Here is a 23431-nt window from a genome sequence, read left to right on the forward strand (position 1 = left end):
GAAAAAAAAACTCGGCTGAAGGCTTGGCAGGAAAAGACTTGGCTGAAGGCTTGGCAGATCCTTTCACGATCCCTCACGAGAGCACTTTTATGCCCAGATTAATCGCTGCTCTGATACCATGTTAAAACTGCTTGGGTTGGCAGTTCTATTGTGAATAGAGAGGAGAGAGGAGAGGGGATTTCCTTGGGATCGGCAGCCACTTCAATTTCAGCGTGCTGCACTAAAACATCATTAATATAGAATAGGTTTACAATAATATTTTACAATGGCAAGATTGCCCCTGGTTAGTAATGTATAATACATTATACATTATAACATGAACCTATTCTATATGGATATGGATCTAGTACTGGATCCATATCCGATCTATATTCTAATAGTTCACAGCCTACGATCAATTGAATCGTATGTTGTGTTTGTCAGTTGCACTGTTTCCTTGCTTTGAACTACTTACTTGCTTGCACTGCTTACTTACCCGTTTGAACTACTGATGCAGTCCACGTCGGAGGAGGAATGAAAACAGAAGCCCATCGTGAATCGGTGTGGCCCAAACTCTTTATTATTCTCAATAAGTTTCAATAATCAATGGAGAAAACAACCAATAGTAAAGGAATGAAGGAAACAGAATGCAAGTAAGGAATAAGCAAAAAAGAACAGAAAGAAATGACGGCTGAAGCTTTTTAAAACAATCTCTCCCACGCAACCCTAGGCGTGGGCCTTTTAAAGGCTATTTACTGGACCCAAGTCGCGGGTCCAGACTTGGATCCGAACCGCGATCCGGGTCAACTTCCATCTGCTGCTGGTTCTGTGACGTGCGAACTCCACCACGCCTGGAGTAGGTGCGCAAGGGTACCTCCCTGTGTCGCGGCTCCGTACCTGCAAGGGGGTCATACACGTGAAGCCGCTCATCTATCCTTTGTGGCGGATCGGGTGGCACGATGGGCCCAATCGGGTCCTGCCCTGCATCATTCTCCCCTGGTTGGGAAGAAGTCGGCTCTGACGACTTGTTGTTGCCACAGTAAGCATATAGATCAGCCACGTTGAAAATAGGGGAAATATGCCAATCATCGAGCAGCTCAAGGAGGTAGGCATTCAAACCCAATCGCTGAAGGATCCTAAAAGGGTCATACTTCTTAGGACTTAATTTGCTATAGGTGCCTACAGGAAAACGCTCTGGACGCAGATACACTCAGACGAGTTGACCGACCTGGAAGTGGACATCACGACGACCCTGATCTACGAAAGCTTTATAGGCCTCGTAGCTTTCGACAAGTTTGGCACAGACTTGTCTGTGAATGTCACGCATATATTCGACGGCATCAAAAGCATCCAGAGCTGGAGCTGAAAGATCTAACATAGGGGCTAGGTCAACGACATGGGTGGTTGACCGACCATACACTACTTGGAACGGAGATTTACCAGTAGAACGGTTAATGGAACTGTTATATGCGAACTCGGCTTGGGGCAATACGAGGTCCCAAGTTTTGACATTTTCCCCCACTAGGCTCCGTAACAAATTTCCTAAGGTGCGGTTCACAACTTCGGTTTGGCCATCGGTCTGGGGGTGATACGCACTACTGAACTGAAGCTTAGTCTTCAACAGGGCCCATAACGATTTCCAAAAGTGACTCATAAAACGCGTGTCACGATCAGAAGTGATTGTGTGGGGTAGGCCATGGAAGCGGGCAACGTCCTTGAAATAATAGGACGCGACTAAAGAGGCATTGGTGGTTCGCTTACACGGGACAAAGATAGCCATTTTGGAGAACCGGTCAACGACTAAAATTGAATCAAAACGACGTGGTGTTCTGGGGCCCACGATAAAATCCATGGATACGTGCTCCCACGACCGTTCAGGAATGGGTAACGGAGTATACAGACCACTATTCTGACGATGACCCTTGGACACTTGACACACATGACACCCTTGGATGAACTTGACAACATCTTTGCGCATTTTGGGCCAAAAGTAACGTTCATCTAACAGAGCGAACGTCTTATCATGCCCGAAATGCCCTGCTAACCCTCCTTCATGTAATTCAGAAATCAACTAAAGCCTAAGGGAGAAATCGAGCACACATAATTTGTTCCCACGAAAGAGGTAACCATTATGAATACAAAAACGGGGGTCGAGGGTGCGATCTGAAGAGATGCACTCTTCCCAGACTTGATGAAAATCAGGGTCCGTGGGGTATAATTCCTTGCATTGTTCGAAACTAATGACCTGCACTGACATAGTCATCAAAAGGTTGTTCTTCCTACTAAGAGCGTCAGCCACCTTGTTCAGGGTACCAGATTGATGGCGAAGCAAAAAGGTGTACTCTTGCAAGAAGCTGACCCACTTGGCATGACGAGCACTCAACTTCTTTTGACTATTCAGATACTTCAATGCTTCATGCTCCGTGTACAAGACAAATTCCTTATAAATGAGATAATGTCTCCAATAACGAAGGGCTTGTACCACGGCATAAAACTCAACATCGTAAGTGAAATACCGACACCTGGCCTGAGTCAGCTTCTCACTAAAGAAGGCAACGGGTCTACGATTCTGACTCAAGACTGCGCCAATCCCCACTTTGGAGGCATCGCACTCAACCTCAAAGACTGTACTAAAATCAGGGAGGGCTAAGACAGGAGCACTGGTCATTTTTTCTTCGATGGTCGTAAAGGCTTTTCCAGCAGCGGGCGTCCAATGAAAGCTAGTACCCTTTAGGCACTCCGTGATGGGGGCCATGAGGGTGCTAAAATTTCTCACGAAACGTCGGTAAAAAGTGGCTAACCCGTGGAAGCTACGGATCTCTCCTATAGTCTTTGGGGTAGGCCAATCGACAATCGCGCGGACTTTTGCGGAGTCGGCCTTGACTCCATCGGATGACACAATAAAACCTAAGAACACGACACTGGACGTCATAAACTCACACTTTTTTGCATTGGCATACAATTTTTCCTTCCTCAAAATTTCTAAGACTTGACGCAAGTGACTCAAATGATCGGACAATGACGAACTATAAATCAAAATATCGTCAAAGTAGACAACAACAAACTTCCCAATACACGGATGCAGGACTTGGGTCATCATGTTCATGAAGGTACATGGGGCATTAGATAATCCAAACGGCATGACTAACCACTCGTACAATCCATCACGTGTCTTGAATGCCGTTTTCCACTCATCCCCTTCCCGTATACGAATCTGGTGATACCCGTTTTTAAATCTATTTTAGAGAAAATGGAGGCACCAGATAACATATCAAACATATCGTCCAAACGGGGAATGGGAAAACGGTATTTGACTGTGATGTGATTGATCGCGCGACTATCCACACACATGAGCATGGACTCATCTTTCTTAGGAGTGAGTAAGGCGGGTACTGCACAAGGGCTAACACTCTCGCAAATGAAACCCTTTTGCAGTAATTCCTGAACATGTCTTAATAACTCTTTATGCTCGGAGGGGTTCATGCGATATGCAGGAAGGTTGGGTAGACTCGACCCTGGCACAAAGTCAATGGCATGCTGGACTACCCTTGTCGAAGGTAATCCATCAGGTAGGTCATCCGGCATAATGTCGCGGAACTCCTCTAGAAGAAGGGCAATGTCCGCGGGAATGGACACTGACGAACTCATCACGGGCTTTGCCACCAGGGCATAACAATAGCCATCTTCCTGACAATGGTTCAAGAAAAGCCGGTACGAGAGGCCTGCTAGTCTGTGGACTCGCTCAAGTTTGTCCACTATGGGAAAGTCGGTCTCCTTGATAGGTAGGACTATCTTATGGCCATTAAAGATAAAAGAGTATGTGTTCTTGCGACTATCGTGAGTTGTCTGGCGATCAAACTGCCAGGGACGTCCCAAAAGGATGAGACACGCGTGCATAGGGGCTACATCACACCACACCTCATCGTGGTAGTGTTCCCCCATGGAAAACCGGACTAGGCATCGCTGAGTGATGGGAACCTCGTTTCCTTTCTTGAACCAGGCCATCTTATAGGGTTGGGACAACTTCTCGGTGTTGAGTTTCAAGGTAGAAACCACACTCTCAGACACCATGTTCTCGCATGCTCCGGTGTCAATGATAACATCACAAGCGTGACCCTCACAGTTGCACCGGGTCCTAAAAATGTTATTCCTTAACTATTTCGATGGGGCCGATTATCGGGGTGTGGTCAACACATGACGGATGGACAACAAACTTTCAACGTTACCGTCGAACTCTATAACTTCCCTCTCATCCTCGTCTTCAACTAATGACTTGGTGTCACTATCACTCTCACTCGCAGATGCGGACTCTACAATTCCTTCAACAAGATGTGTGTTCTTGCTCACGGTGGGACACTTAGACGCGACATGCCCTAACTCCTGACATCTAAAACAACGAAGGGTCGACTCACTAGGTTTGGCTTTGGACCGGGTGTGGAAAGCTGGGCCTGACTGGTCAGGTTTGCTAAAGTCTGCTCTAGGCTTTGAATCACTAGGGGAGCTTGCTCCCCTGGTTGGGAAACCCGACTTAGGTCGACTGGTGGGTTTACTACGGGAAGTCCTATATTCTTGCCTCATTTTCAGCTTGTCCTCGATGTTCATGGCGTAACTGTTGGCCTGATCTAATGTCTCAACTGTGACACAACTAAAATCATCAGAGATAGCAGGACGGAGACCCGAAATGTACCTCGTGACCTGATGGCGGGTTGTTTCCTCGATCTGCACACGCAGGGAAAGACGATGGAACTCCGCAGTGTACTCTGCTACAGTTCGGGAGCCTTGACGCAGGGTCAGGTATTCCTTGTAGGCTCGCTCGGCGTGATCCGAAGGCACGAATTTTGACTGCATCAATCTTTGCATTTCCTCCCATGACTGTACGCGCTCTAATCCCTGTCGCTCTCTCGATCGTTGTAGCTCCACCCGCCATGTCTGTGCTAGGCCTCTCAATCGAGTAGACGCTAGAGAGACACGATGATGTTCAGCAACGGTGTGATAGTCGAAGAAGAACTGCACGGCATAAGACCAGTCGAAGAACTGCTCCGCGTCGAATCGCCCTGCAAACTCCGGAAGATTCAGTTTCACCTCGTAAGTGGAGGAGTGTTCTGGTGCTCTCTGTTGTCGTAGCTCCACCATTCCTGCAGGATGCTCGTTCCAGAAAATGTCGTTGTCCCATACTGCTTCATTGTCTGTAGTGCGGTACTGCTCGTCGGGATGCTGGTGTTGTCGAACTCTACCGATGAGGGGTCGGCGGTCAGGGCGCGCCGGTTCCTGCTGACATTGCCTCGGTCTGGCTTGCCCATGGGCGGGCACCATCTGCGGCCGGTATTGGGGTACTGGGATGACGGGAAGTCCAAGGTAGGGTGGAGGGTTCGGGTGGGATTCGGTTTCCTGGCAGGTAGGGTTGGTATAATATGGTTGTCGGTTAGGAGTATGGTGTTGGGTCGGATGTTGTATTGGGTTCTGGGTCAGGGTTGGGTGGACAGGTGGGTTTGGGTACAAGGGTTGGTGGGTATATTGATGGGTTGACTCGCCCGATGGGATATGGATCGGGCCCGTTCCTACATTACTCGTCGGACCCAGATATGGATGGGTTGGATCGAGGTTCGAGTTGTGGGGATAAGAGGCTTGGTTTGAACTCGATCCCCGATCCATAAGATTATGGGTCTGGTTTTGACCCGGCTCAAATCCAAACTGGAGCTCCGTCTGGGTCCGATATGGGTTTGGGTCGACATGGGGTCTATTTTGAGGGTCAAAATTAATGGGTTGGTTCTGGTTCGAGGCTGCCCGCAAACCGGAACCAACTAGGTAGGCTGGGTAAGGGGGGTCTAGACCCAGACCCGCTCCTTGAGACCCAAAGGCTGGTCCCAGTGAAACAGGCCTGTGCCCTGCTGTAGCGAACACTGGGCTGGACCCTCTTGGGTTTGGTCCAACCAAATGGGTTTGGCCCGCTCCCGCTCGTAGAGGTGCAATCTCGGAGCCTCCCTGCGCGGGATCGGGAGGGAGAGATGAATCTCTCCGGATTCGGGCAGACGAACCCGGGTCTGCGGCAGGGCCCAGCGTGACACTGGGGCCCTGCCGACCCAGCTCCATCTGCAGCGCACCTTGCGTGACGCCCTGCCATGAGCCAGGGCCTGCAGGTGGGCCCAGCGTAAGGTTGGGGCCCTGCAGGCTTGGGTCGACCTGCGGCATAGCCACAGGTACACGTGACCACGAGCCCAGACCTGCAGATGGACCCAGCGCACTGCTGGGGTCCTGCAGGCTCGGCCCCACCTGTGATCCCAACACAAGAGCACGTTGTTTGGGGTGAGGGACCATTACTAGGGAGTTACTGCTCATCGGAGCTCCCTAGTGTTGTTGAAAGATGCCCAGATCAGGGGTGATGGCTGTCGCCAGCAAGAACGCAGCGACGCGACCCTGCTGGAGTTGCGTCGGCTGCTGGGGTTCGGCAATGCTGGGAATCAAACCTGCGGCTGCGCCATCGACGAGGTCTACGCCCGGTATTGCGCACGGCTCTTTGGGCGATTCGAGTGTTGTTACGCGGTCCTCAAACCCATCCATCCTCTTCGACAGGCCGGCGATATCCCTACTCATTCGCAGCATATTCTCCTAGATTTTCGTCAACACGTCCATTACGCGCAGTAAGGGATCTTCGCTGCCAGCCTCCTCACGCTCTTCGCCTCGTGCCGGATCGGTCCCCGCTTCAAGAGTCATCTCGCTGATAAAGGTGGACGTCGGAGCTCTGATACCACTTTGATGCAGTCCACGTCGGAGGAGGAATGAAAACAGAAGCCCACCGTGAATCGGTGTGGCCCAAACTCTTTATTATTCTCAATAAGTTTCAATAATCAATGGGGAAAACAACCAATAGTAAAGGAATGAAGGAAACAGAATGCAAGTAACAAGGAATAAGCAAAAAAGAACAGAAAGAAATGACGGCTGAAGCTTTTCAAAACAATCTCTCCCACGCAACCCTAGGCGTGGGCCTTTTAAAGGCTATTTACTAGACCCGGGTCGCGGGTCCAAACTTGGATCCGAACCGTGATCCGGGTCAACTTTCATTTGTTGCTGGTTCTGTGACGTGCGAACTCCACCACGCCTGGAGTAGGTGCGCAGGGGTACCTCCCTGCGTCGCGGCTTCGTACCTGCAAGGGGGTCATATACGTGAAGTCGCTCATTTGTCCTTTGTGGCGGATCGGGTGGCAGGATGGGCCCAATCGGGTCCTGCCCTGCATCAACTACTTGCTCGCACTGCTTACTTACGCGTTTGCACTGCTTACTCGCTTGCACTACTTACCCGTTTACACTGCTTACCTTGTTGTATTGCTTACGTGTTTAACTACATATCTGCTTTAAACTGTGTAATCTGCTCAATTAAATACACTTAATTCAGTTTCCTGTTAGTCTCTCTTGTGTACCTACTAGTTTTTCGTGAAACTAACCCATTCTATGGGTACAGGTGATGATTAGGTACACTACGGGTGATGGCGCGATTGCAAGATGGCTTCAAGACTTCTTCCTGCTCTTAGCTCGCGTCCTGGACACTATGGGTTTGTATCGGATTTTCCTTAGGATACCCGAATTTTGTGAGTTTTGGTTCTTTAGCTAACGTGCCCAAAGTTGTCAGCTTGCCTTCTGATTTAACAAAAGAAAAATCTTCCGCTGATTTCATAAACAAACTCTGAAGGAAAGAGTTATTTCTAGTCTCTTGCCTGTTTTTCTGAAAAGGTTTGCAAGTTTGAAATTTGGAGTGTTACATTTTGTCTTCTATGAAAGTTGGGGTCATTCTAAGAAAGATAACTTAAGCGAAGATAGGACAACTGGCCATGTAAGACCTTGAGATATGGGGATTAGTTAAGGCCATGGTTGCCAGTTGAGGAAGCGGGAGCGGGAAGCGATACGGGAAGCGGGAGCGGGAAGCGAGGCACTTTCAAAATTTTAGGAAGCGGGGAAGCGTGGGACCACTTAGGAGCGATTCGGGAAGTGTCTCGGAAGCGACCTAGGAAGCGTCTCGGAAGCGACCTAGGAAGCGTCTCGGAAGCGAGGGGGAAGCGAAAAAAATAAAAATAAAAAATAAAAAATACAAAAAAAATTGAAAAAACAGGGGAAGCGAGGGGGAAGCGAGGGGGAAGCGTGGGGGAAGCGCGCTTCCCATTAAAGGGAAGTGCGTCCCCCATTAAAGGGAAACGCGTCCCCCATTAAAGGGAAGCGCGCTTCCCAAAAAAGGGGGACGCTTCCCCCCCACGCTTCGGAAGCGCGACGTTTCGCGCTTCCGAAGCGCGCTTCCCCTTTTAGCTAGGCGCTTCCGGTAACCCTGGTTAAGGCTATTCCGGACTAAGAGTATGTTAGAAATAGCAAGGGCAACGAACGACAACCTGATTATGATAAAGTACAGAGACCCCATTAAAAAAAAAAAGTTTTGTAAGGAAATCACACATTTAGTTTGTTTAACTGAAACCTTTCTCAGAAACTCATTATGAGTCGTCTTGATTACTTTAAAAGCATACATGTTTCGGATCACTCACACATATGGTGCATCCTCATTAACAGCGATTAACTAAGAACCGGATTGTTGCAGATAATCTTTTAAGGATATTTCGCGGACGAAATTTTTTTAAGAGGGGTAGGATGTAAAACCCACGTAAAAAAATTATCGGACCCGGGTCGGGTCGGGACCCGACCCAGGCCCGCCCTCATTGGGATTTTAAAACCCGACGCAGGGTGAGGGCAAAACCCTCCCCTGTGCGCCGCTCCACCCCCTCGGCAGGATAAGGAAACCCCTTGAGGGTTTCCCTGGATCTCGCCCCTCCCCGAGCTCTTTAAGAGTGTTGCGGGAGGGGAGGATCGATGCACCGCCCCCCCTTCTCGTTCCCTACGAGCAACAGCCTCGCCGGCAACCCCGACCGCACCTCCCTCTCGAGCCCCCCCGTGCCCTGTGCACGACAGCACCGCCGACGCCTCCTCCCCTCTGATCCGATCGTCGCCGCCGCTGCCACCATCATCGTCGATCCTCTCCCAGGTGGCGGGTTCCTGTCAGAGCTCGCCACAGCCAACCCGAGCCCTTTCGCCGACGTCCCAACCTCGCAACCCTCGTCTCTCTCTCATTGTGATTTCCGGCAACCCCCCATCACGTGCTGGTTCCTTCTCTGGCAGGCGAGAGATCGGTTTACCTAAGGGTCGTCGAGAAGGCAGCGATAACAGTGATGAACGAGAGGGGATGGTCCCTCTCTCGTTCCCTCGCTTTGCTCCCTTCTCTCTTGGATCTATCCGACGACAGCGTCGCCGATCTCCTTGCATCCCCCGACCCCTGCTCCTTCTCCTTGGGTTCTCACCCTCGACCCTGCGCAACTCGCCGAAGCCGGCACAGAGCTGGCTATACCGAGCCCTCCCTTGGTTCCCCTGGTTTTAATCGGAAGGCCCGTAGGGGGTCGGTGACCTCCCTGCCGTCTCTTCCACCCCCGCCCCTGCCTTTACCTTTTTTATTGTCGGGCAGGGGCCTTACCCTTGCCGATGTGCTTTTTCGGCAGGGGCGTAGCCTTGCCTCCGCCACCTCTTTTCTAGAAGGGGCTATGTATGTGCCTCTGCAGTTCCTGCAAGCAAGAAGCGAGTCCCACCTTTGCCCCTTCTTCTATTCCTCTATTTATTGGCAGACAGGGACGTAGTCTCAACCCCCTTTCTTCTTTTTAAAATGTTAAGCATGATGCTCACTTTTTGCCTTTCGCAGCTCACGCAACGGATCTCGCTCACACCCCACAATCGAGACATTGATTGCTTACACTCGGAGTCAGGTGTAACCTCCAAGGTAGGGTAAAGTCGCACAAAGGGTAATAGATGAACCTAATTAAGTTAAAATAATTAAGATGCCCATGCTAGACATGCTTAGAGTTATATTGCTTCTGAAATGCGTATTTTCTTGTTTGCATGCTCATGGGTCGAGGTACAATTTCATTCTTCGATTATTATTTTGTGTAGTTGTTTATGAATTTGAGGTGTGGTTTCGTACTTCTTGCAATACCTATGCCCTTGTTTGATTGCATACATTTTTGCCTGCATGTTTCCTTTGAGTGAGGTACGACTTCGTGTCTCATGTATTACTTATTTCCTTATATGTTTGCTTATCTAAGTGGTCAAGGTATGGTTTTGGTACCTTGTGTGTTACTTATGTGCTTTTCGCTCGATGTGCGACATCGCAAGTCGAGAGTTGTTTGTCGTCATGTTTGGAAGAGTACAAGGTTTGGAAGACCAATGTAGTTGCGGACGCCTTGAGCTACAGGGCTGAACTGGTTGTTGTGCGTGCAGAGCCTTTCATAGTACATTTGGAGGGTGCTTTGCTGAGCCGCATCCGCGAAGGTACGCAGCAGGATCCGACGGCGCGACACCTTGTTTCTCTGGCGCACGCAGGGAAGACTCAGCGATTTTGGCTACAGGATGTTCTCGTGACAAAAGGGGGACGCATCTTCGTGCTGCGTGTTAAAATATAGTCGTGTATAATATATACATATATATACATGCGTATATATATGTATATTTTAAGTTGCATCCAAAATACCCGATATGGGTATTTTGGTCTTTTCATCATGTAATTATAGTTTTTAGGTTTTTTTCTTTTCTTATTTTTATTTTTTATTTTTCTCTTTTTTTTATTATTATTGTTCCAACATGGGGCCATTGGGGCCCCCACTTGTGTAGATGTTGAGGTGTCCAACGGTCATAAATATGTATTTTAAGGCAAAATACCTGCATATGCTCACACTTATGGTAAATATGTACTTACATAAATGGAGTCTTGTGCCTATCCTAATTTCACTTGTTTTCAAAACACTAGAAGTTGTGCTCGTGCATTGCAGTTCTTTAAAAGCGACTTTCCTTCTGCGAACCCAGTGCTCTTCAAAATGCACAACTTTTGCAAAGTTAAGTTCAAGTCTTGCAGGATTGCGAAGTCACATTTGGGCCCTCCCAAGTCCACCCACTTGGGAGAAATGTTTTATAACCTCGATTCGAGTTGCGGCTCAATTTCAATTACCCCGATCGGAGGCATGAACCTATGATCAAGTGGGGTTTTGTTGAAGGACCCATTCTTCATTTATCAAACCTAGTGCCGCGTGTTATGCGAATCATGTTGATATTAAGATAAATTTCAGATGCAAGATCGATAGCGATGTGCCTTGGGTGAATGACTCAATGTGGTATTGTGGCTTTTAAGGATGAATCGTGCCAAATGAGCACCTCTGTATTCTTTGGATCGTTATGAAGTTGTGTGTTCCTGTTGAGAAGCCTACGCACTCCCCTTTTTTCGGTGTAGCGTACTTTTAGACATGCAAACCATGTTAAGTACTTTGTTGATCGGACATGAGATTCGAGACGACCTTGTATTATGAAATATGCAAAATATTGTTGAAATGAATTCAAGACTTATCTTGCCAAACTATGTTGCATTACTTTTTTTGCAGATGATATCTGTTGGGGTTTCTTTTGTGAAACTATTTCCCTTTCATCGTAGTCGTACTTTTTGACAAGTACGGGCGTACTTTTTGACAAGTGCGTCTTCTTACGTTGTGATGATTGGACGAGTAGCTTGTGGCAACCTCGATGAGTGCAAATAACAAAATGTTGTGATCACCTAAATAAGTGATGATTCTGCCTTCACCGGCAAGATACTCGAGTTGGGTCGAAAGACCAAAGTATGTAGAATGGGTATTCAGTTAACTAACCCTGATGTACTCATTCAAACCGCTGACTCCTGTCTGGAGAGAGGATGGGAAGGTACAAAAACTTCGATGGACAAACCATTAATGGCAGTTACGAGTAAAAGACTCGGCTTTCCCAGTCATCGGAGCTAGGAGAAAGGGACTACCATAATTATCCTAGGTGGTAGCTCTCCATGTTTGGGATGCATCTATTGTTTATGCTGCTTTGGGGATTTCTCTCTTGGTCACCGACATTCCCCTTAGGTGCGGACTCAGTCAGCTATCCGGGTTATCATAAAATACACAGCATAATAAACCCCCGAATCAGTTTATGTTGTTTCTAGAGTCGTGTCTTGTGCATACCCACTTGGCCAGTTAATATTGAAACATAATTTAAATCTGATCACACAATTTGTTGAGTTATGCCCATATGAAAGTTATAGTGTATAACAGGTTCAATACTTATGGAATTGTGTGTGTGGTTGATGTAGCATTGTATGTGGCTAGTTAAATTTCTTATGTAGTTCTTTGCTTGTAATAATTAGCCTACTTACGCCAGTAAAATGCTTGCAAAAATTCTAGCATCGTGCTCATGATAGTTTGCTCCATAACACTGCTGAAAGCAAATTGCTATTTAATTGCCTGTCTACTTGACATATTAAATTATTTTGCTCAATTATGTTCTATATTATCCTGTCCGTGCACCTACCAGTTTTTAGTGAAACTGACCAATTTTATGGGCAGGTGATGGATAGGTAATACAATCTGTGATGGCACAATGGCGTGATGAGATCAAGTTTGAGCTCTTTTCCTGACGTTTCGCTCCTGAGGACATGTTGGTAAATTTGATATAAAGTGTATTTCAAAATTTCTCTTTTTATTAAACCTTGAGTTACTAAAACTGTTTTAGTAAACTTCTTCTTGGTTTCAACAAACAAATTCTCAATCATTGAAATTGCATTTTAAAACCATTTGATTTCAATAGTTGTGCGGAATTCGGCAAAGGAAAGTTTACGCTGTAATGCGCTCAAGGTCCATCGACTTGTTTTAAAAATATCATTTTCCGCTGAAGTACTATTTAAACTCTGATAATTGTATGATTTCCAAGCTTTCTAAATTATTCTAAAAGTTACAAGTCCTGGATTTTTAGAGCGTTACAGGCATTATGGTCTTTAGGCCATATAGCTATTGGGGGCTCCCCAACAGCTATAATGCCCCCCCCCCCCTCTCTGTAGCCTATATAAGGGATATCTTGTCCCATTTGTTGTTATGCTTCTCTTGAGCATTTGTTAATGTAATAAATTTATATTTTTTATGTCTGTGTTATGCCCATGAGTAGCTTGTGAGCTTGAGTGTTTGTTCTAGCCCTTAGTGGCTTATGTGCACCATCCCATAGTGGATTTGTGTGTGTGCACCTCTATCTTTATATTTCATTACATGGTATCAAAGCCAATAGGCTCTTGATTCTTTTGGTGGACCTACACGGTGATCAAACTTCATCTTGGAAAGCGTGTCAAAGCTTCAAATATTCATCAACTCTCTCTTTCTTGCCTCCAATTCTCTCTTGCTCGTCATGTAAAAGGAGTTTGTGTTCATCATGCCCATCAAATTAAATGACCAACTATCATACTTGGGCCTGTATTATAGAGAATCACATTCTATCAAAAGGCCTCATCAAGTACATTGAGAGAGATTGTCTGGAGCCTCAACTTTCATTCACAAAGATTATGGATGAAAATGTAAAGTTCATTGAGGAAGACGAGAAGGTTATAGCCACTCTTGAATTTGAAAGTAAACATATGGAGTGACGGATAAACAATGCCATAGCTGGATTATAAGTAGTGTGGATGCTTCCATTCTTGATAGTGTTGCCCAATTCAAAATGATTAAGGAAGTATGGGAGTTTTGAGAGATATGTACACTATGAAGGATGTGGCTTATTAGTGGAATCTCCACAAAAGAATGATGTCCTTGAAACAAGGGGACAAAATCATGCCAGATTATTACAATGAAATGGCCCTCCTATGAAGGGAACTTGCCGTTTTAGAGCCAAAATGGGACACCACCTTAGACAAGAACTCAAAAGGGAACAATTTATCATGTTCCTTAATGGTCCAAGACTCAAATTTGAAGGGGTAAGAATGATGTTACTCTATAAATTCAAAATCCCTTCTCTCCATGAGACACTTACGAGGTTAAGTATGGAAGAAGGAAGATTCAAAGAGGAGAAAAAAGACAAAGTTGGTGACACATATCTTGCTGCCTCTAAACCTGGTGCCTTTACTAAGGCATATAGACCTCCACATTTTGAAAACAAAACAATATAGGATCTAGAAGGATCATTTGTCACTTTTGCAATGAGCTGAGTCACATAAAACTGTTTTGTCTTAAGTTTAAGGTGGCTTCTGTTGGAGACTCCTCCAAGACAAGCAATCATGCTAGCAAAGGAGGAGACCTCAAAAATATTTCAATGCACAATTGGCCCCTGCTCTACAACAATATTTAAAGACATCCATTTCTATCACTTCAACAACGGGTGTCGCGGTCCCATCATCTTCTCCGCTGGGTATGTCATATTGGATCCTTCATTCGAGGGCTTCCTTTCACATGACACCTTATTTTTTTTTACTATCCAATTGTCGCACCAATAAATATTTCTCTAATGTTTCTACCATCGATGGCATTTCTTTAAAAATCATAAGTATTGGAGATTTAAAAAATGATTCCAAAATTTTTTTTGTTCCAAAAGTTAGAGTTCCTAAATCGAATTTAAATGTATTATCCGTTTCTCAATTTTTTTACCATGAGTATGAAATCTCCTTCTCATCTAAGGGTTGCTTTGTGCAGGATCTCTAATCAGGGAAGCTGATTGGGAAAGGTCATAAAAGAGAAGATTTATACTGCATAAACTTTTTGTGTGTTTCAAGAAATTCTTTTTGTAACTATGCCCAAGAAAAGGATATAAAAACTTAGCATAGAAGATTAGGACATCCAAGTGTATCTAAACTCTCTTTTTCCTTTTTTAAAAAAAAATTGTAATAAAAAAGAATTTGTATGCAAAGATTGCGTTCTTGGAAAAATAAAAACTCTTCATTTTTATTCTAGATCTTATGAAACCAAAAAATCTTTTCAATTTGTGCACTCAGATGTATGGGGGCCGCTCTGGTCATGTGAAAAGGAGGTTTCTCCTATTATGTCATATTTATTAATGACTATACTAGATATACTTGGATTTATTTTCTTAGGCAAAAGTCGAAAGCATTCTCTTGTTTTAAAGAATTTCATAACTTAATTAAAAATCAATTTCAAACCAACATACAAATCTTTTGTTCGGATTTGGGAGAAGAATTTTTATCAAATAAATTTAAGAATTATCTAAAAGAAAATGAGACTTTTTATCAAAGATCTTGCCCAAGAACCCCACAACAAAATAGACTTGCTGAAAGGAAGTATATACATATTATACAAACTACTAGAACATTGCTTATTTCAAAAAATGTTCCAAAAAATATTTGGGTTGAAGTCGCTCTCACCGCAGTATATTTGATAAATAGAATGCCAACTTTCACTTTGAAAAACATTTATCCATTAGAAAAAAAACTTTTTGGAATTGAACCAGATTTTAAAAGGCTAAGGGAATTTGGTTGTAAGTGTTTTTGTGCTTTGTGAAAGAAATGATAAATTGTCCCCTAACTAAGGAAGTGAATGAATCATCTAATGTCGATGAAGTTTTTGTAAATGATGTTGATGATGATTAGATCACTAATAAACCAAATAATATTGATGGTGATTGTAATCATGATGGTGGTATTAATTCTCCAAACATTGTTGGTAATAATGACAACATTAACAAAACCAATGATATTTGAGGGCTTAAGGTGTATTCCCGATGTAATCTTGAGGATCCATGTACACTAGATAAATTCACGCAAAAACAATCTATAGATGTAACCAGTGTTGTGAAAAGCGTTGAGGCGTAGCGAGGCGCTCTACCAAAAACCGAGGCGAGGCGTAAACCGTAAGCCTCAAAAAAAATTTTGAAAACTTTAAAAAATTTATAAAAAAATATATCTAAAAATACAAATAAATAAAGAAATGCTTTATTGATGAAAATAACAACTAATAAGAAATAGAAAATCTCAAATAAGTACTAAAAAATATGAGATTAACATATAAAAGAAACTAAAAACTGATTATATAATTGGAAAATATATGAGATTAACCAAAAAAAAGTTAAAATATACTAAGAAACTTATTACATAACTGAAATAACTGGAAAATATATGAGATTAACCTACAAAAGTTAAAATATATGAGATAATTCTAAAAAATATGAGATTAACATATAAAAGTAACTAAAAAAATGATTTCATAACTGGAAAATATATGAGATTAACCAATAAAAGAAAAAATGTACTAAGAAACCATTTACATAACTGGAAAATATATGAGATTAACCTACAAAAGTTAAAATTATATGAGATTATTCTAAAAAATATGAGTTTAACATATAAAAGTAACTAAAAAACTGATTATATAACTGGAAAATATATGAGATTAACCAATAAAAGAAAAAATATACTAAGAAACTGTTTACATAACTGGAAAATATATGAGATTAACCTACAAAAGTTAAAATATATGAGATTATTCTAAAAAATATGAGATTAACATATAAAAGTAACTAAAAAACTGATTACATAACTGGAAAATATATGAGATTAACCAACAAAAGTTAAAATATACTAAGAAATTGATTACATAATTGAAATAACTGGAAAATATATGAGATTAACCTACAAAAGTTAAAATATATGAGATTATTCTAAAAAATATGAGATTAACATATAAAAGTAACTAAAAACTGATTACATAACTGAAAAATATATGAGATTAACCAACAAAAGTTAAAATATACTAAGAAACTTATTATATAACTGAAAAATATATGAGATTAACCTACAAAAGTTAAAATATATGAGATTGTTCTAAAATATATGAGATTAACATATAAAAGTAACTAAAAAACTGATTACATAACTGGAAAATATATGAGATTAACCAACAAAAGTTAAAATATATTAAGAAACTAATTACATGACTGAAATAACTGAAAAATATACGAGATTAACCAACAAAAGTTAAAATATAGTAATATACTAAGAAACTTATTACATAACTGAAATAACTAGAAAATATATGAGATTAACCTACAAAAATCTTTTTTATTATGTCTTAGAAGTCTTGTTGTAAAAAAAAAATATTTTGCGCCTCAAGGCGCGTTTTTGATAACACTCGATGTAACAAAGCGATCTATAAATGACACAAATCTTAGGAGATCAAATCATAGATCTAGAACTCCTAGTAGATTTGTGTCATATGAGTCTTTTTCCCCTAGATATACATCTTGTCTATTAGCCATTCATGCATCTTTGAACCATCTACATACAAAGAAGCCAAAGACTACTCCCATTGGGTAGAAGCTATAAAGGTTGAGTTAGATGCCTTCTATAGAGCTGAAACTTGGGATACTGTGGACTTTCTCTTAGGGAAGAAACTTATAAGATGTAGATAGGTTTTCAAAGTTAAAACCAAAAGTGATGAAACTTTATAAGAGTACAAAGTTAGGATGGTAGCCAAGGGGTATGCGCAAGAATATGAGATTGATTATGAATAAACATTTGCACCTGTAGTTAGAATGACCAATGTTAGGGCTCTTGTAGCGATAACTTCAATTAAGAAGTGGCCAATTTATCAATTAGATGTAAAAAATGATTTTCTTAATAGGGATCTCAATGAAAAAGTGTATATGGACCCTCCACCTAGATTTGATATTGAAAGGGATAAGGTTCTTAAACTTTAAAAAAAAAACCTCTATGGTCTTAAACAAGCCTTAAAAGTTTGGTATGATCATTTTAGTAAAATTATTATTGACAATGGATTTGTTTCTTGTCATACTAACACCGCCCTCTTTGTTAGGAATGCATGAACATGTATAATTGTCTTATTATTATATATTGATATAATTATCATTGAAAGTGATATTAAGGATATTGACGAGATTAAAAATGTTCTTAAAAGAACCTTTAATATGTCTGACCTTGGTTTTCTAAGATATTTTTTAGGTATCGAGGTTGTGTACTCTCCAAGAGGATATGTGCTTTTTCAAATGAAACTGGCTTCTGACATAACTGTAAAGTCCAGTCTAATGGATGAAAAGACAATGGATACTCTTGAAGTTCTTAATGTCAAGATGCATGAAGAGTCATGTGAAAGAGGCCCTCGAATCAAGAATCCAAGAAGACATACTCAAAGGAGAGCACGATGAAATTGTGGCACCGGATGTCGAGGATGATGACTTGAAAAAATATTGAAGTTCCTCGACCGATTGAGCGATGGACAAATCTTGAAGTTTGCCTCCTTGCTTGTTTGTCTCATTGTTTGTTTTGGATATTAAGCTACCTTGTTCTTTAATTTTGGACATGCTAGTTTGATATGCCCCGATTCGTTGCAATAATGGAAAATAATTCTCCTCAGTCCTTTGTTGTTTTGCCTCCCAAAGTGTGGAAGCTTGTAAATCTTTACATTGTTGCCGGGTCTAGCGACCGCCAACACTTCATTTCCTCCCTTGGTCATACCGAGATCAGTTTCCTCTTGACAAACCTTAGCAAGCACTTTATTTATTGGAATAGGAGAGGATCTATGTAGAAGAGAAGCTCGTACTTGCTCGGCCTTCGAACAAATACCATGAAGAAATTGGAAAAGTATTCTTTTTTCATTTGCTTTTGTCTCAGTTCAATGGCGGTTCCCATTGAGGCTCAAGAAGTGTTAGCTCATCCCATAGAGGGGACAAGGCACTATAATAGTCTTAAAGATTCATGCCACCTTACTTAGTGGATCTAATCTTTTCTTGCAAGAAATATTGTCTTGCAAGATCCTTTTAGGAGAACATTCCTTTTAAGAATGACCACGCTTCATTTTCCATTTTGAATTTGAAAATATTCACACATATTTTTATTTCTACATTGTTTATGAACCATGACAAAATCTTGGCATGATTACTTTCTCAATTCTCTATCTTCATTTGATATTCATGTATTGCCTTTATTCTATTATCCCCTTCTAAGAGCCTTCTCTTGGTCTCCTTTCTTTGTGAGTTTAAATTGTGGCTAGAGAGTTGTGCCACTAACATAACCCCAAAGTTTTTTCCTTTAACGTGATTCTCCATCATGGCGGCCCACATCAAGTAGTTGGTCACATTGAGCTTGAAAGAGAGCTCAATCTTGGATTCATGATCGGCCATAATGAAGGAGAGAGGGAAAGATGGTAGGAGGAAGAAGAATGAATGTCACAAGCATACCAAGTACGATCACCGCCAGCACACGAATACCACAAACAACAAGGTACAAGGGTGAAGAACCCAAGGATTCATGATCACGTAAGCCACTAATGGGCAAATACAAATAGCCACAATGGCACACACCACAAGCACTCACAAATGTTACTCAAAAGAGCACACTACATTCTTAACATCTTATGAATAAATGAAAATTGTGGCATATTTACAAAAGATTAGGCCAGTGCTCATATGCATTATACCCAACAGAAGTTCTACTTTAGAGAAGAGTGCATAGGATCATTAAGAAAGAGAATTGGGGATGCCTGGCAAACACAAGTTGTTAAATCTCTACAAAAACAACTTACTGAAATTATGTTAAATGAAGACAACCCTCAAAATCCATATGCATATGCAGGTATATATTTTTTGTCTTTCCCTTGGAAGTGAACAAACATGCACAGAGATGGCAAACAAGTTAATGGACATGTACAACCCATGCATGAAGCTACTACCAAAAAGATGCTGTAGAATTTGATGCATTAGGTGCAAACAGGAACAATGCACAAATAAAAATTGATTTTAAACAATTAGAGTGAAGGTGCATCTTACTGCAGGTATTCCTTCCCATCATAGCCACCAACAACATATATTGCACCACCGATTTCTGCAGCAGCATGAGAAGCCCGCTGACAGAACAAACAGATTTATTATTAAAATGAACTTTCCAAATCTAGATTAATCTAGATCACGCAACGCATTTAGAAAAAGAAAATTACACAAAAAAACAATAAATACTTGGTAACCTAGAAGTGGTGAGTGCATGCTATATGGAAATTATTTTACCAAAAGAAATAACCATGGAAGTTTTTGAGAGAAGGTTTAGCTATGCCCCAAATGCAAGTCAATTGTTAGCACATCAAATTATCAAGTTAGATCAGTACCATTTTGTTCACTCTGTTGACCAGTACCATATTGTATAAAACATATGGGTACATTATTACAAACTTTTCAGCTTTCTCATGACAAATGAAAATATGCAGCATATAATTGGAAAAAGAATAATAACATACCTCATGACGCATACATCCGAGAACTATCCACTTTCCCAAAATTGGATCATACATCTCAACATCAGAGAAAAAATCTGTGCCATTGGAACCACCTAATACAAAAATTTTGTCTTCTAAAGCAACTGCAGATAAGCATCCTTTTTCACAAGTCAATGAAGGACATTTAGACCACTCCTTGCTGCATGGATTATAACATTCAACTTCACAGAGAAAATTAAGTAAATACAGTTAATGGTTTTCCAATAAGTAGAAGTCAAAACATAGTTGCCAACATAAAATCATTATAAAAAAAGATATGGAGCATTATAGAAAAAGATATGGAAAGAGGGTGTACCTGTATCATACCAAGAACAACCATCACCACCACCAATAGCATAAATGCAACCATGCAAAGAAGCGACATCTGCATATGAACGAGGTGAACTCATTGATTGAAGAGGCAACACACTGCCACACTTGGGTTCATAAAGGTCCAATGTTGATAACCAAGAGATTCCATCAAAGCCTCCAACCAAATACATGGCCTCCCGAATATCCAAAGTGATCTTATCATCTGACAAATCCAGTGGTTGATTATTAACATTTTCTGTGGTCATAACCAGTTGAGTCTCTAACTCCATGACTCGCTTCTTCAATTGTAGAATTTCCATCTCTGATTGGACCTGAATTGTCATTGAACACAAAATAAGAAAATAGATAAGTGTAGAAATTCTTGAATAATGCATACACAAAGCATTTCTCCAAATGGAGACATAATAAATGGCAAGTAAAGTTTCTTAACCATCCGAATGAAAATTTAATTTTTCCAGTTAAATAGGATTTAACAAAAAGCACAATTATGTTATATTTAAGAGGCTAAAATATTTGCACCATGGTCCAAACTGTTAAAGTATATATATATATATATATATATATATATATATATATATATATATATATATATATATATAATAAGTGAAATCCATTAGGGGTATTTTGGTCATCATTACACATTATGTAATTAGTGGTGTTCCTAGAGGACACTTTAGGGTTTTCCTTTTTAATGTATTTTATTCTTTTCCTCAATGGAATTATAGTCTTTATAATGTCCTTGGAATAGAGAACCTTTTGTAATTGGGAGAGATTTTAAACAATTTTTCAATGGGTAAAATATTTAAAGAGTAGATGAAGGCATTCTATTGATTAAATAAACCATCGTAAGAGCGCCCAAAAATTTTTAGGAACATTCTTTGAAATAAGTAAGGTCCTTGTAGTTTCAATAATATGCAGATGTTTTCTTTTGGCTAAGCTATTTTGTTGTGGGATATTGGGACAAGATATTTGATGCATGATTCCATGATGCTCAAAGTATTTCTTAAAATCATTAGATAAAAATTCTCCCCCGGAGTCGGATCAAAAAATTTTGATGTTTGCTTTAAATTGATTTTTAACAAGATTGTGAAATTTTTTAAAACAAGTATTTCGGATTTGAATCTAAGAAAGTATATTAAAGTGTGTCTAGTCATCAACAAATATAACATAATATGAAACTTCTTCTTTAGATATTACCGGTGTCGGTCCACATACATCCGAATGCATTAATTCAAATGGTTTCTTAGAAGCAAAATTACTAGGTCCAAAAGATAATAATTTCATTTTTCTAAGCATACAATCTCTACAAACCAAATCTTTTTCATTACAATTTTCAAGAAACAGAAACAAATATAATTTAGACATACTTGGATGTCTTAATCTCCTATGTCTTTCTTTTCAATATAGTTACAAAAAGTTTGATTTAGTAAGTATAAGTTGTACATGAAGTAGAGATTCCCTCTTATATGGCCTCGTCCAATCAACCTCCTGAACTGGACATCCCAAAATGGGGAAGCTTGTAAGTACGTGTGTTAGATCCGGGCCTACACATGGCTAACACGGAATCTTATCTTTGGTAGCATGCTTCTTTAGTTTATTCTCTTCCATAGTCAATTCTTCAAGTGTTTCTACAATAGAGGGAACATCATCTCTATGGAGAAGAGCGGATTTAGTACCTTCAAACTTGGGCCTAAGTTCATTAATGAATTGATAAAAGTACTTTGCCTTCACTTTCTTCTCATGTAGCTCAATGTTCATAGGACAATGCCATTTGGGCTCAAGAATGACTAGTTCATCCCAAAGAAGGGATAGAGCATTATAGTATTCACATATGCTCAAATTCCCTTGGGTCATAGTCCTTACTTTGTTTTGAAGATTGCACACGTGTAATATCCTTTAGAGAATACATGTCTTGAAGATACTTCCATGCATCACTTGCATATTCAAATTTTGCCAAGCTTGCACACTTTTTTATGTCTACATTATTTATGAGTCATGACATGATTTTGGAATGACCCATCATTCATTCTTTTCACTTCTTTCATAGTCGACAACAGCTTTGTTCATATCATCTCCTTGAAGTACAACCTCCTTTCCATTGTCATTTTTGGTAAGGACAAGCTTTGGTTTCTTTTCGGTACTATCAACCAATCCTTATAGCCCTTTGCCCTAAATATGATATTTCATAATAGAAGCCAAGTTACATAGTTTGTTATTGAGTTTCATGGGAATAGCAATGATAGACTCATGGTTACCCTCCATAATGATGAAGATGGAGAGGAATGAATGGTGGATAGCAATGCTCTTTGAAAACCACGAACTCATGGTCGCACGATCCACGAGCTCACGTCCACACGAGCACTTTGATCACAAGTATAACAAGAATCAAGAGCTGAAAGCTCTAAAAACATGTAATGGAATACAAAAAGGGGCCCCACACCTTACAAGAGGCACAAACAGAAGCTACTATGGGCTCAAGTACAAGAGCCACCAAGGGCTAAAGAGAGAGCACACACTCTTAAAAAATATTATTTTATTAATAAACAAATGCACAAAGAATGCATACATTTCTAAGGGACTTAGTCCTATTTAAATACACAAAAGAGAGGAGATCTAGCCGTTAGAGCCTCCTAACGGCTAGAATAACTAGCCATTAGGTAGATCTAACGGCTAGTTGGCTAGCCTAATGGAATGACAAAAATGCCCTTTAAAGGGCATTAAAAATACAAAAAATAAAATTAAAGAAAAATATATATATTATCCTAAATATACTCTACTATATATATATATATACACTAAATACATATATGTGTACATATACATAGTATATAGTACATATATATAATGTATATATATGCGTACATATAGATATATCTTAATAGTTAGTGATACCTGTTTCTGCTCCAAAATGCTTATTTGTTGTCCTTGATCCACTGCCAAACGCCTCAACATTTGAAAGTCTTCCTTTAACTGCAACATGTAATATCAAGTTACAATTTTAAGAGAAA

The 23431-nt window shown here is 41.0% G+C and overlaps 1 protein-coding gene across 2 annotated transcripts in view; it reads right to left on the reverse strand.

Annotated features, from left to right (window-relative positions):
• Window positions 1-23431, reverse strand: part of LOC149821108 (uncharacterized) — a 57936-nt gene that overhangs the window by 9318 nt on the left and 25187 nt on the right. For both annotated transcript variants that reach the window (XR_016426444.1, XM_089982417.1), the window contains exons 5-8: window positions 23316-23393; window positions 20407-20734; window positions 20073-20272; window positions 19612-19688 (exon numbers count right to left, since the gene is read on the reverse strand). Coding sequence is in view for 1 of the 2 variants with exons in the window: in XM_089982417.1 (XP_089838543.1) it covers window positions 19612-19688; window positions 20073-20272; window positions 20407-20734; window positions 23316-23393 (683 nt within the window). In the remaining variant the exon portion in view is untranslated. The remainder of the gene's footprint in view (window positions 1-19611; window positions 19689-20072; window positions 20273-20406; window positions 20735-23315; window positions 23394-23431) is intronic.

Source organism: Nuphar pumila, chromosome 12, assembly GCF_984573655.1.
Source record: "Nuphar pumila chromosome 12, dmNupPumi1.hap1.1, whole genome shotgun sequence".
NCBI classification, from domain to species: Eukaryota; Viridiplantae; Streptophyta; class Magnoliopsida; order Nymphaeales; family Nymphaeaceae; genus Nuphar; species Nuphar pumila.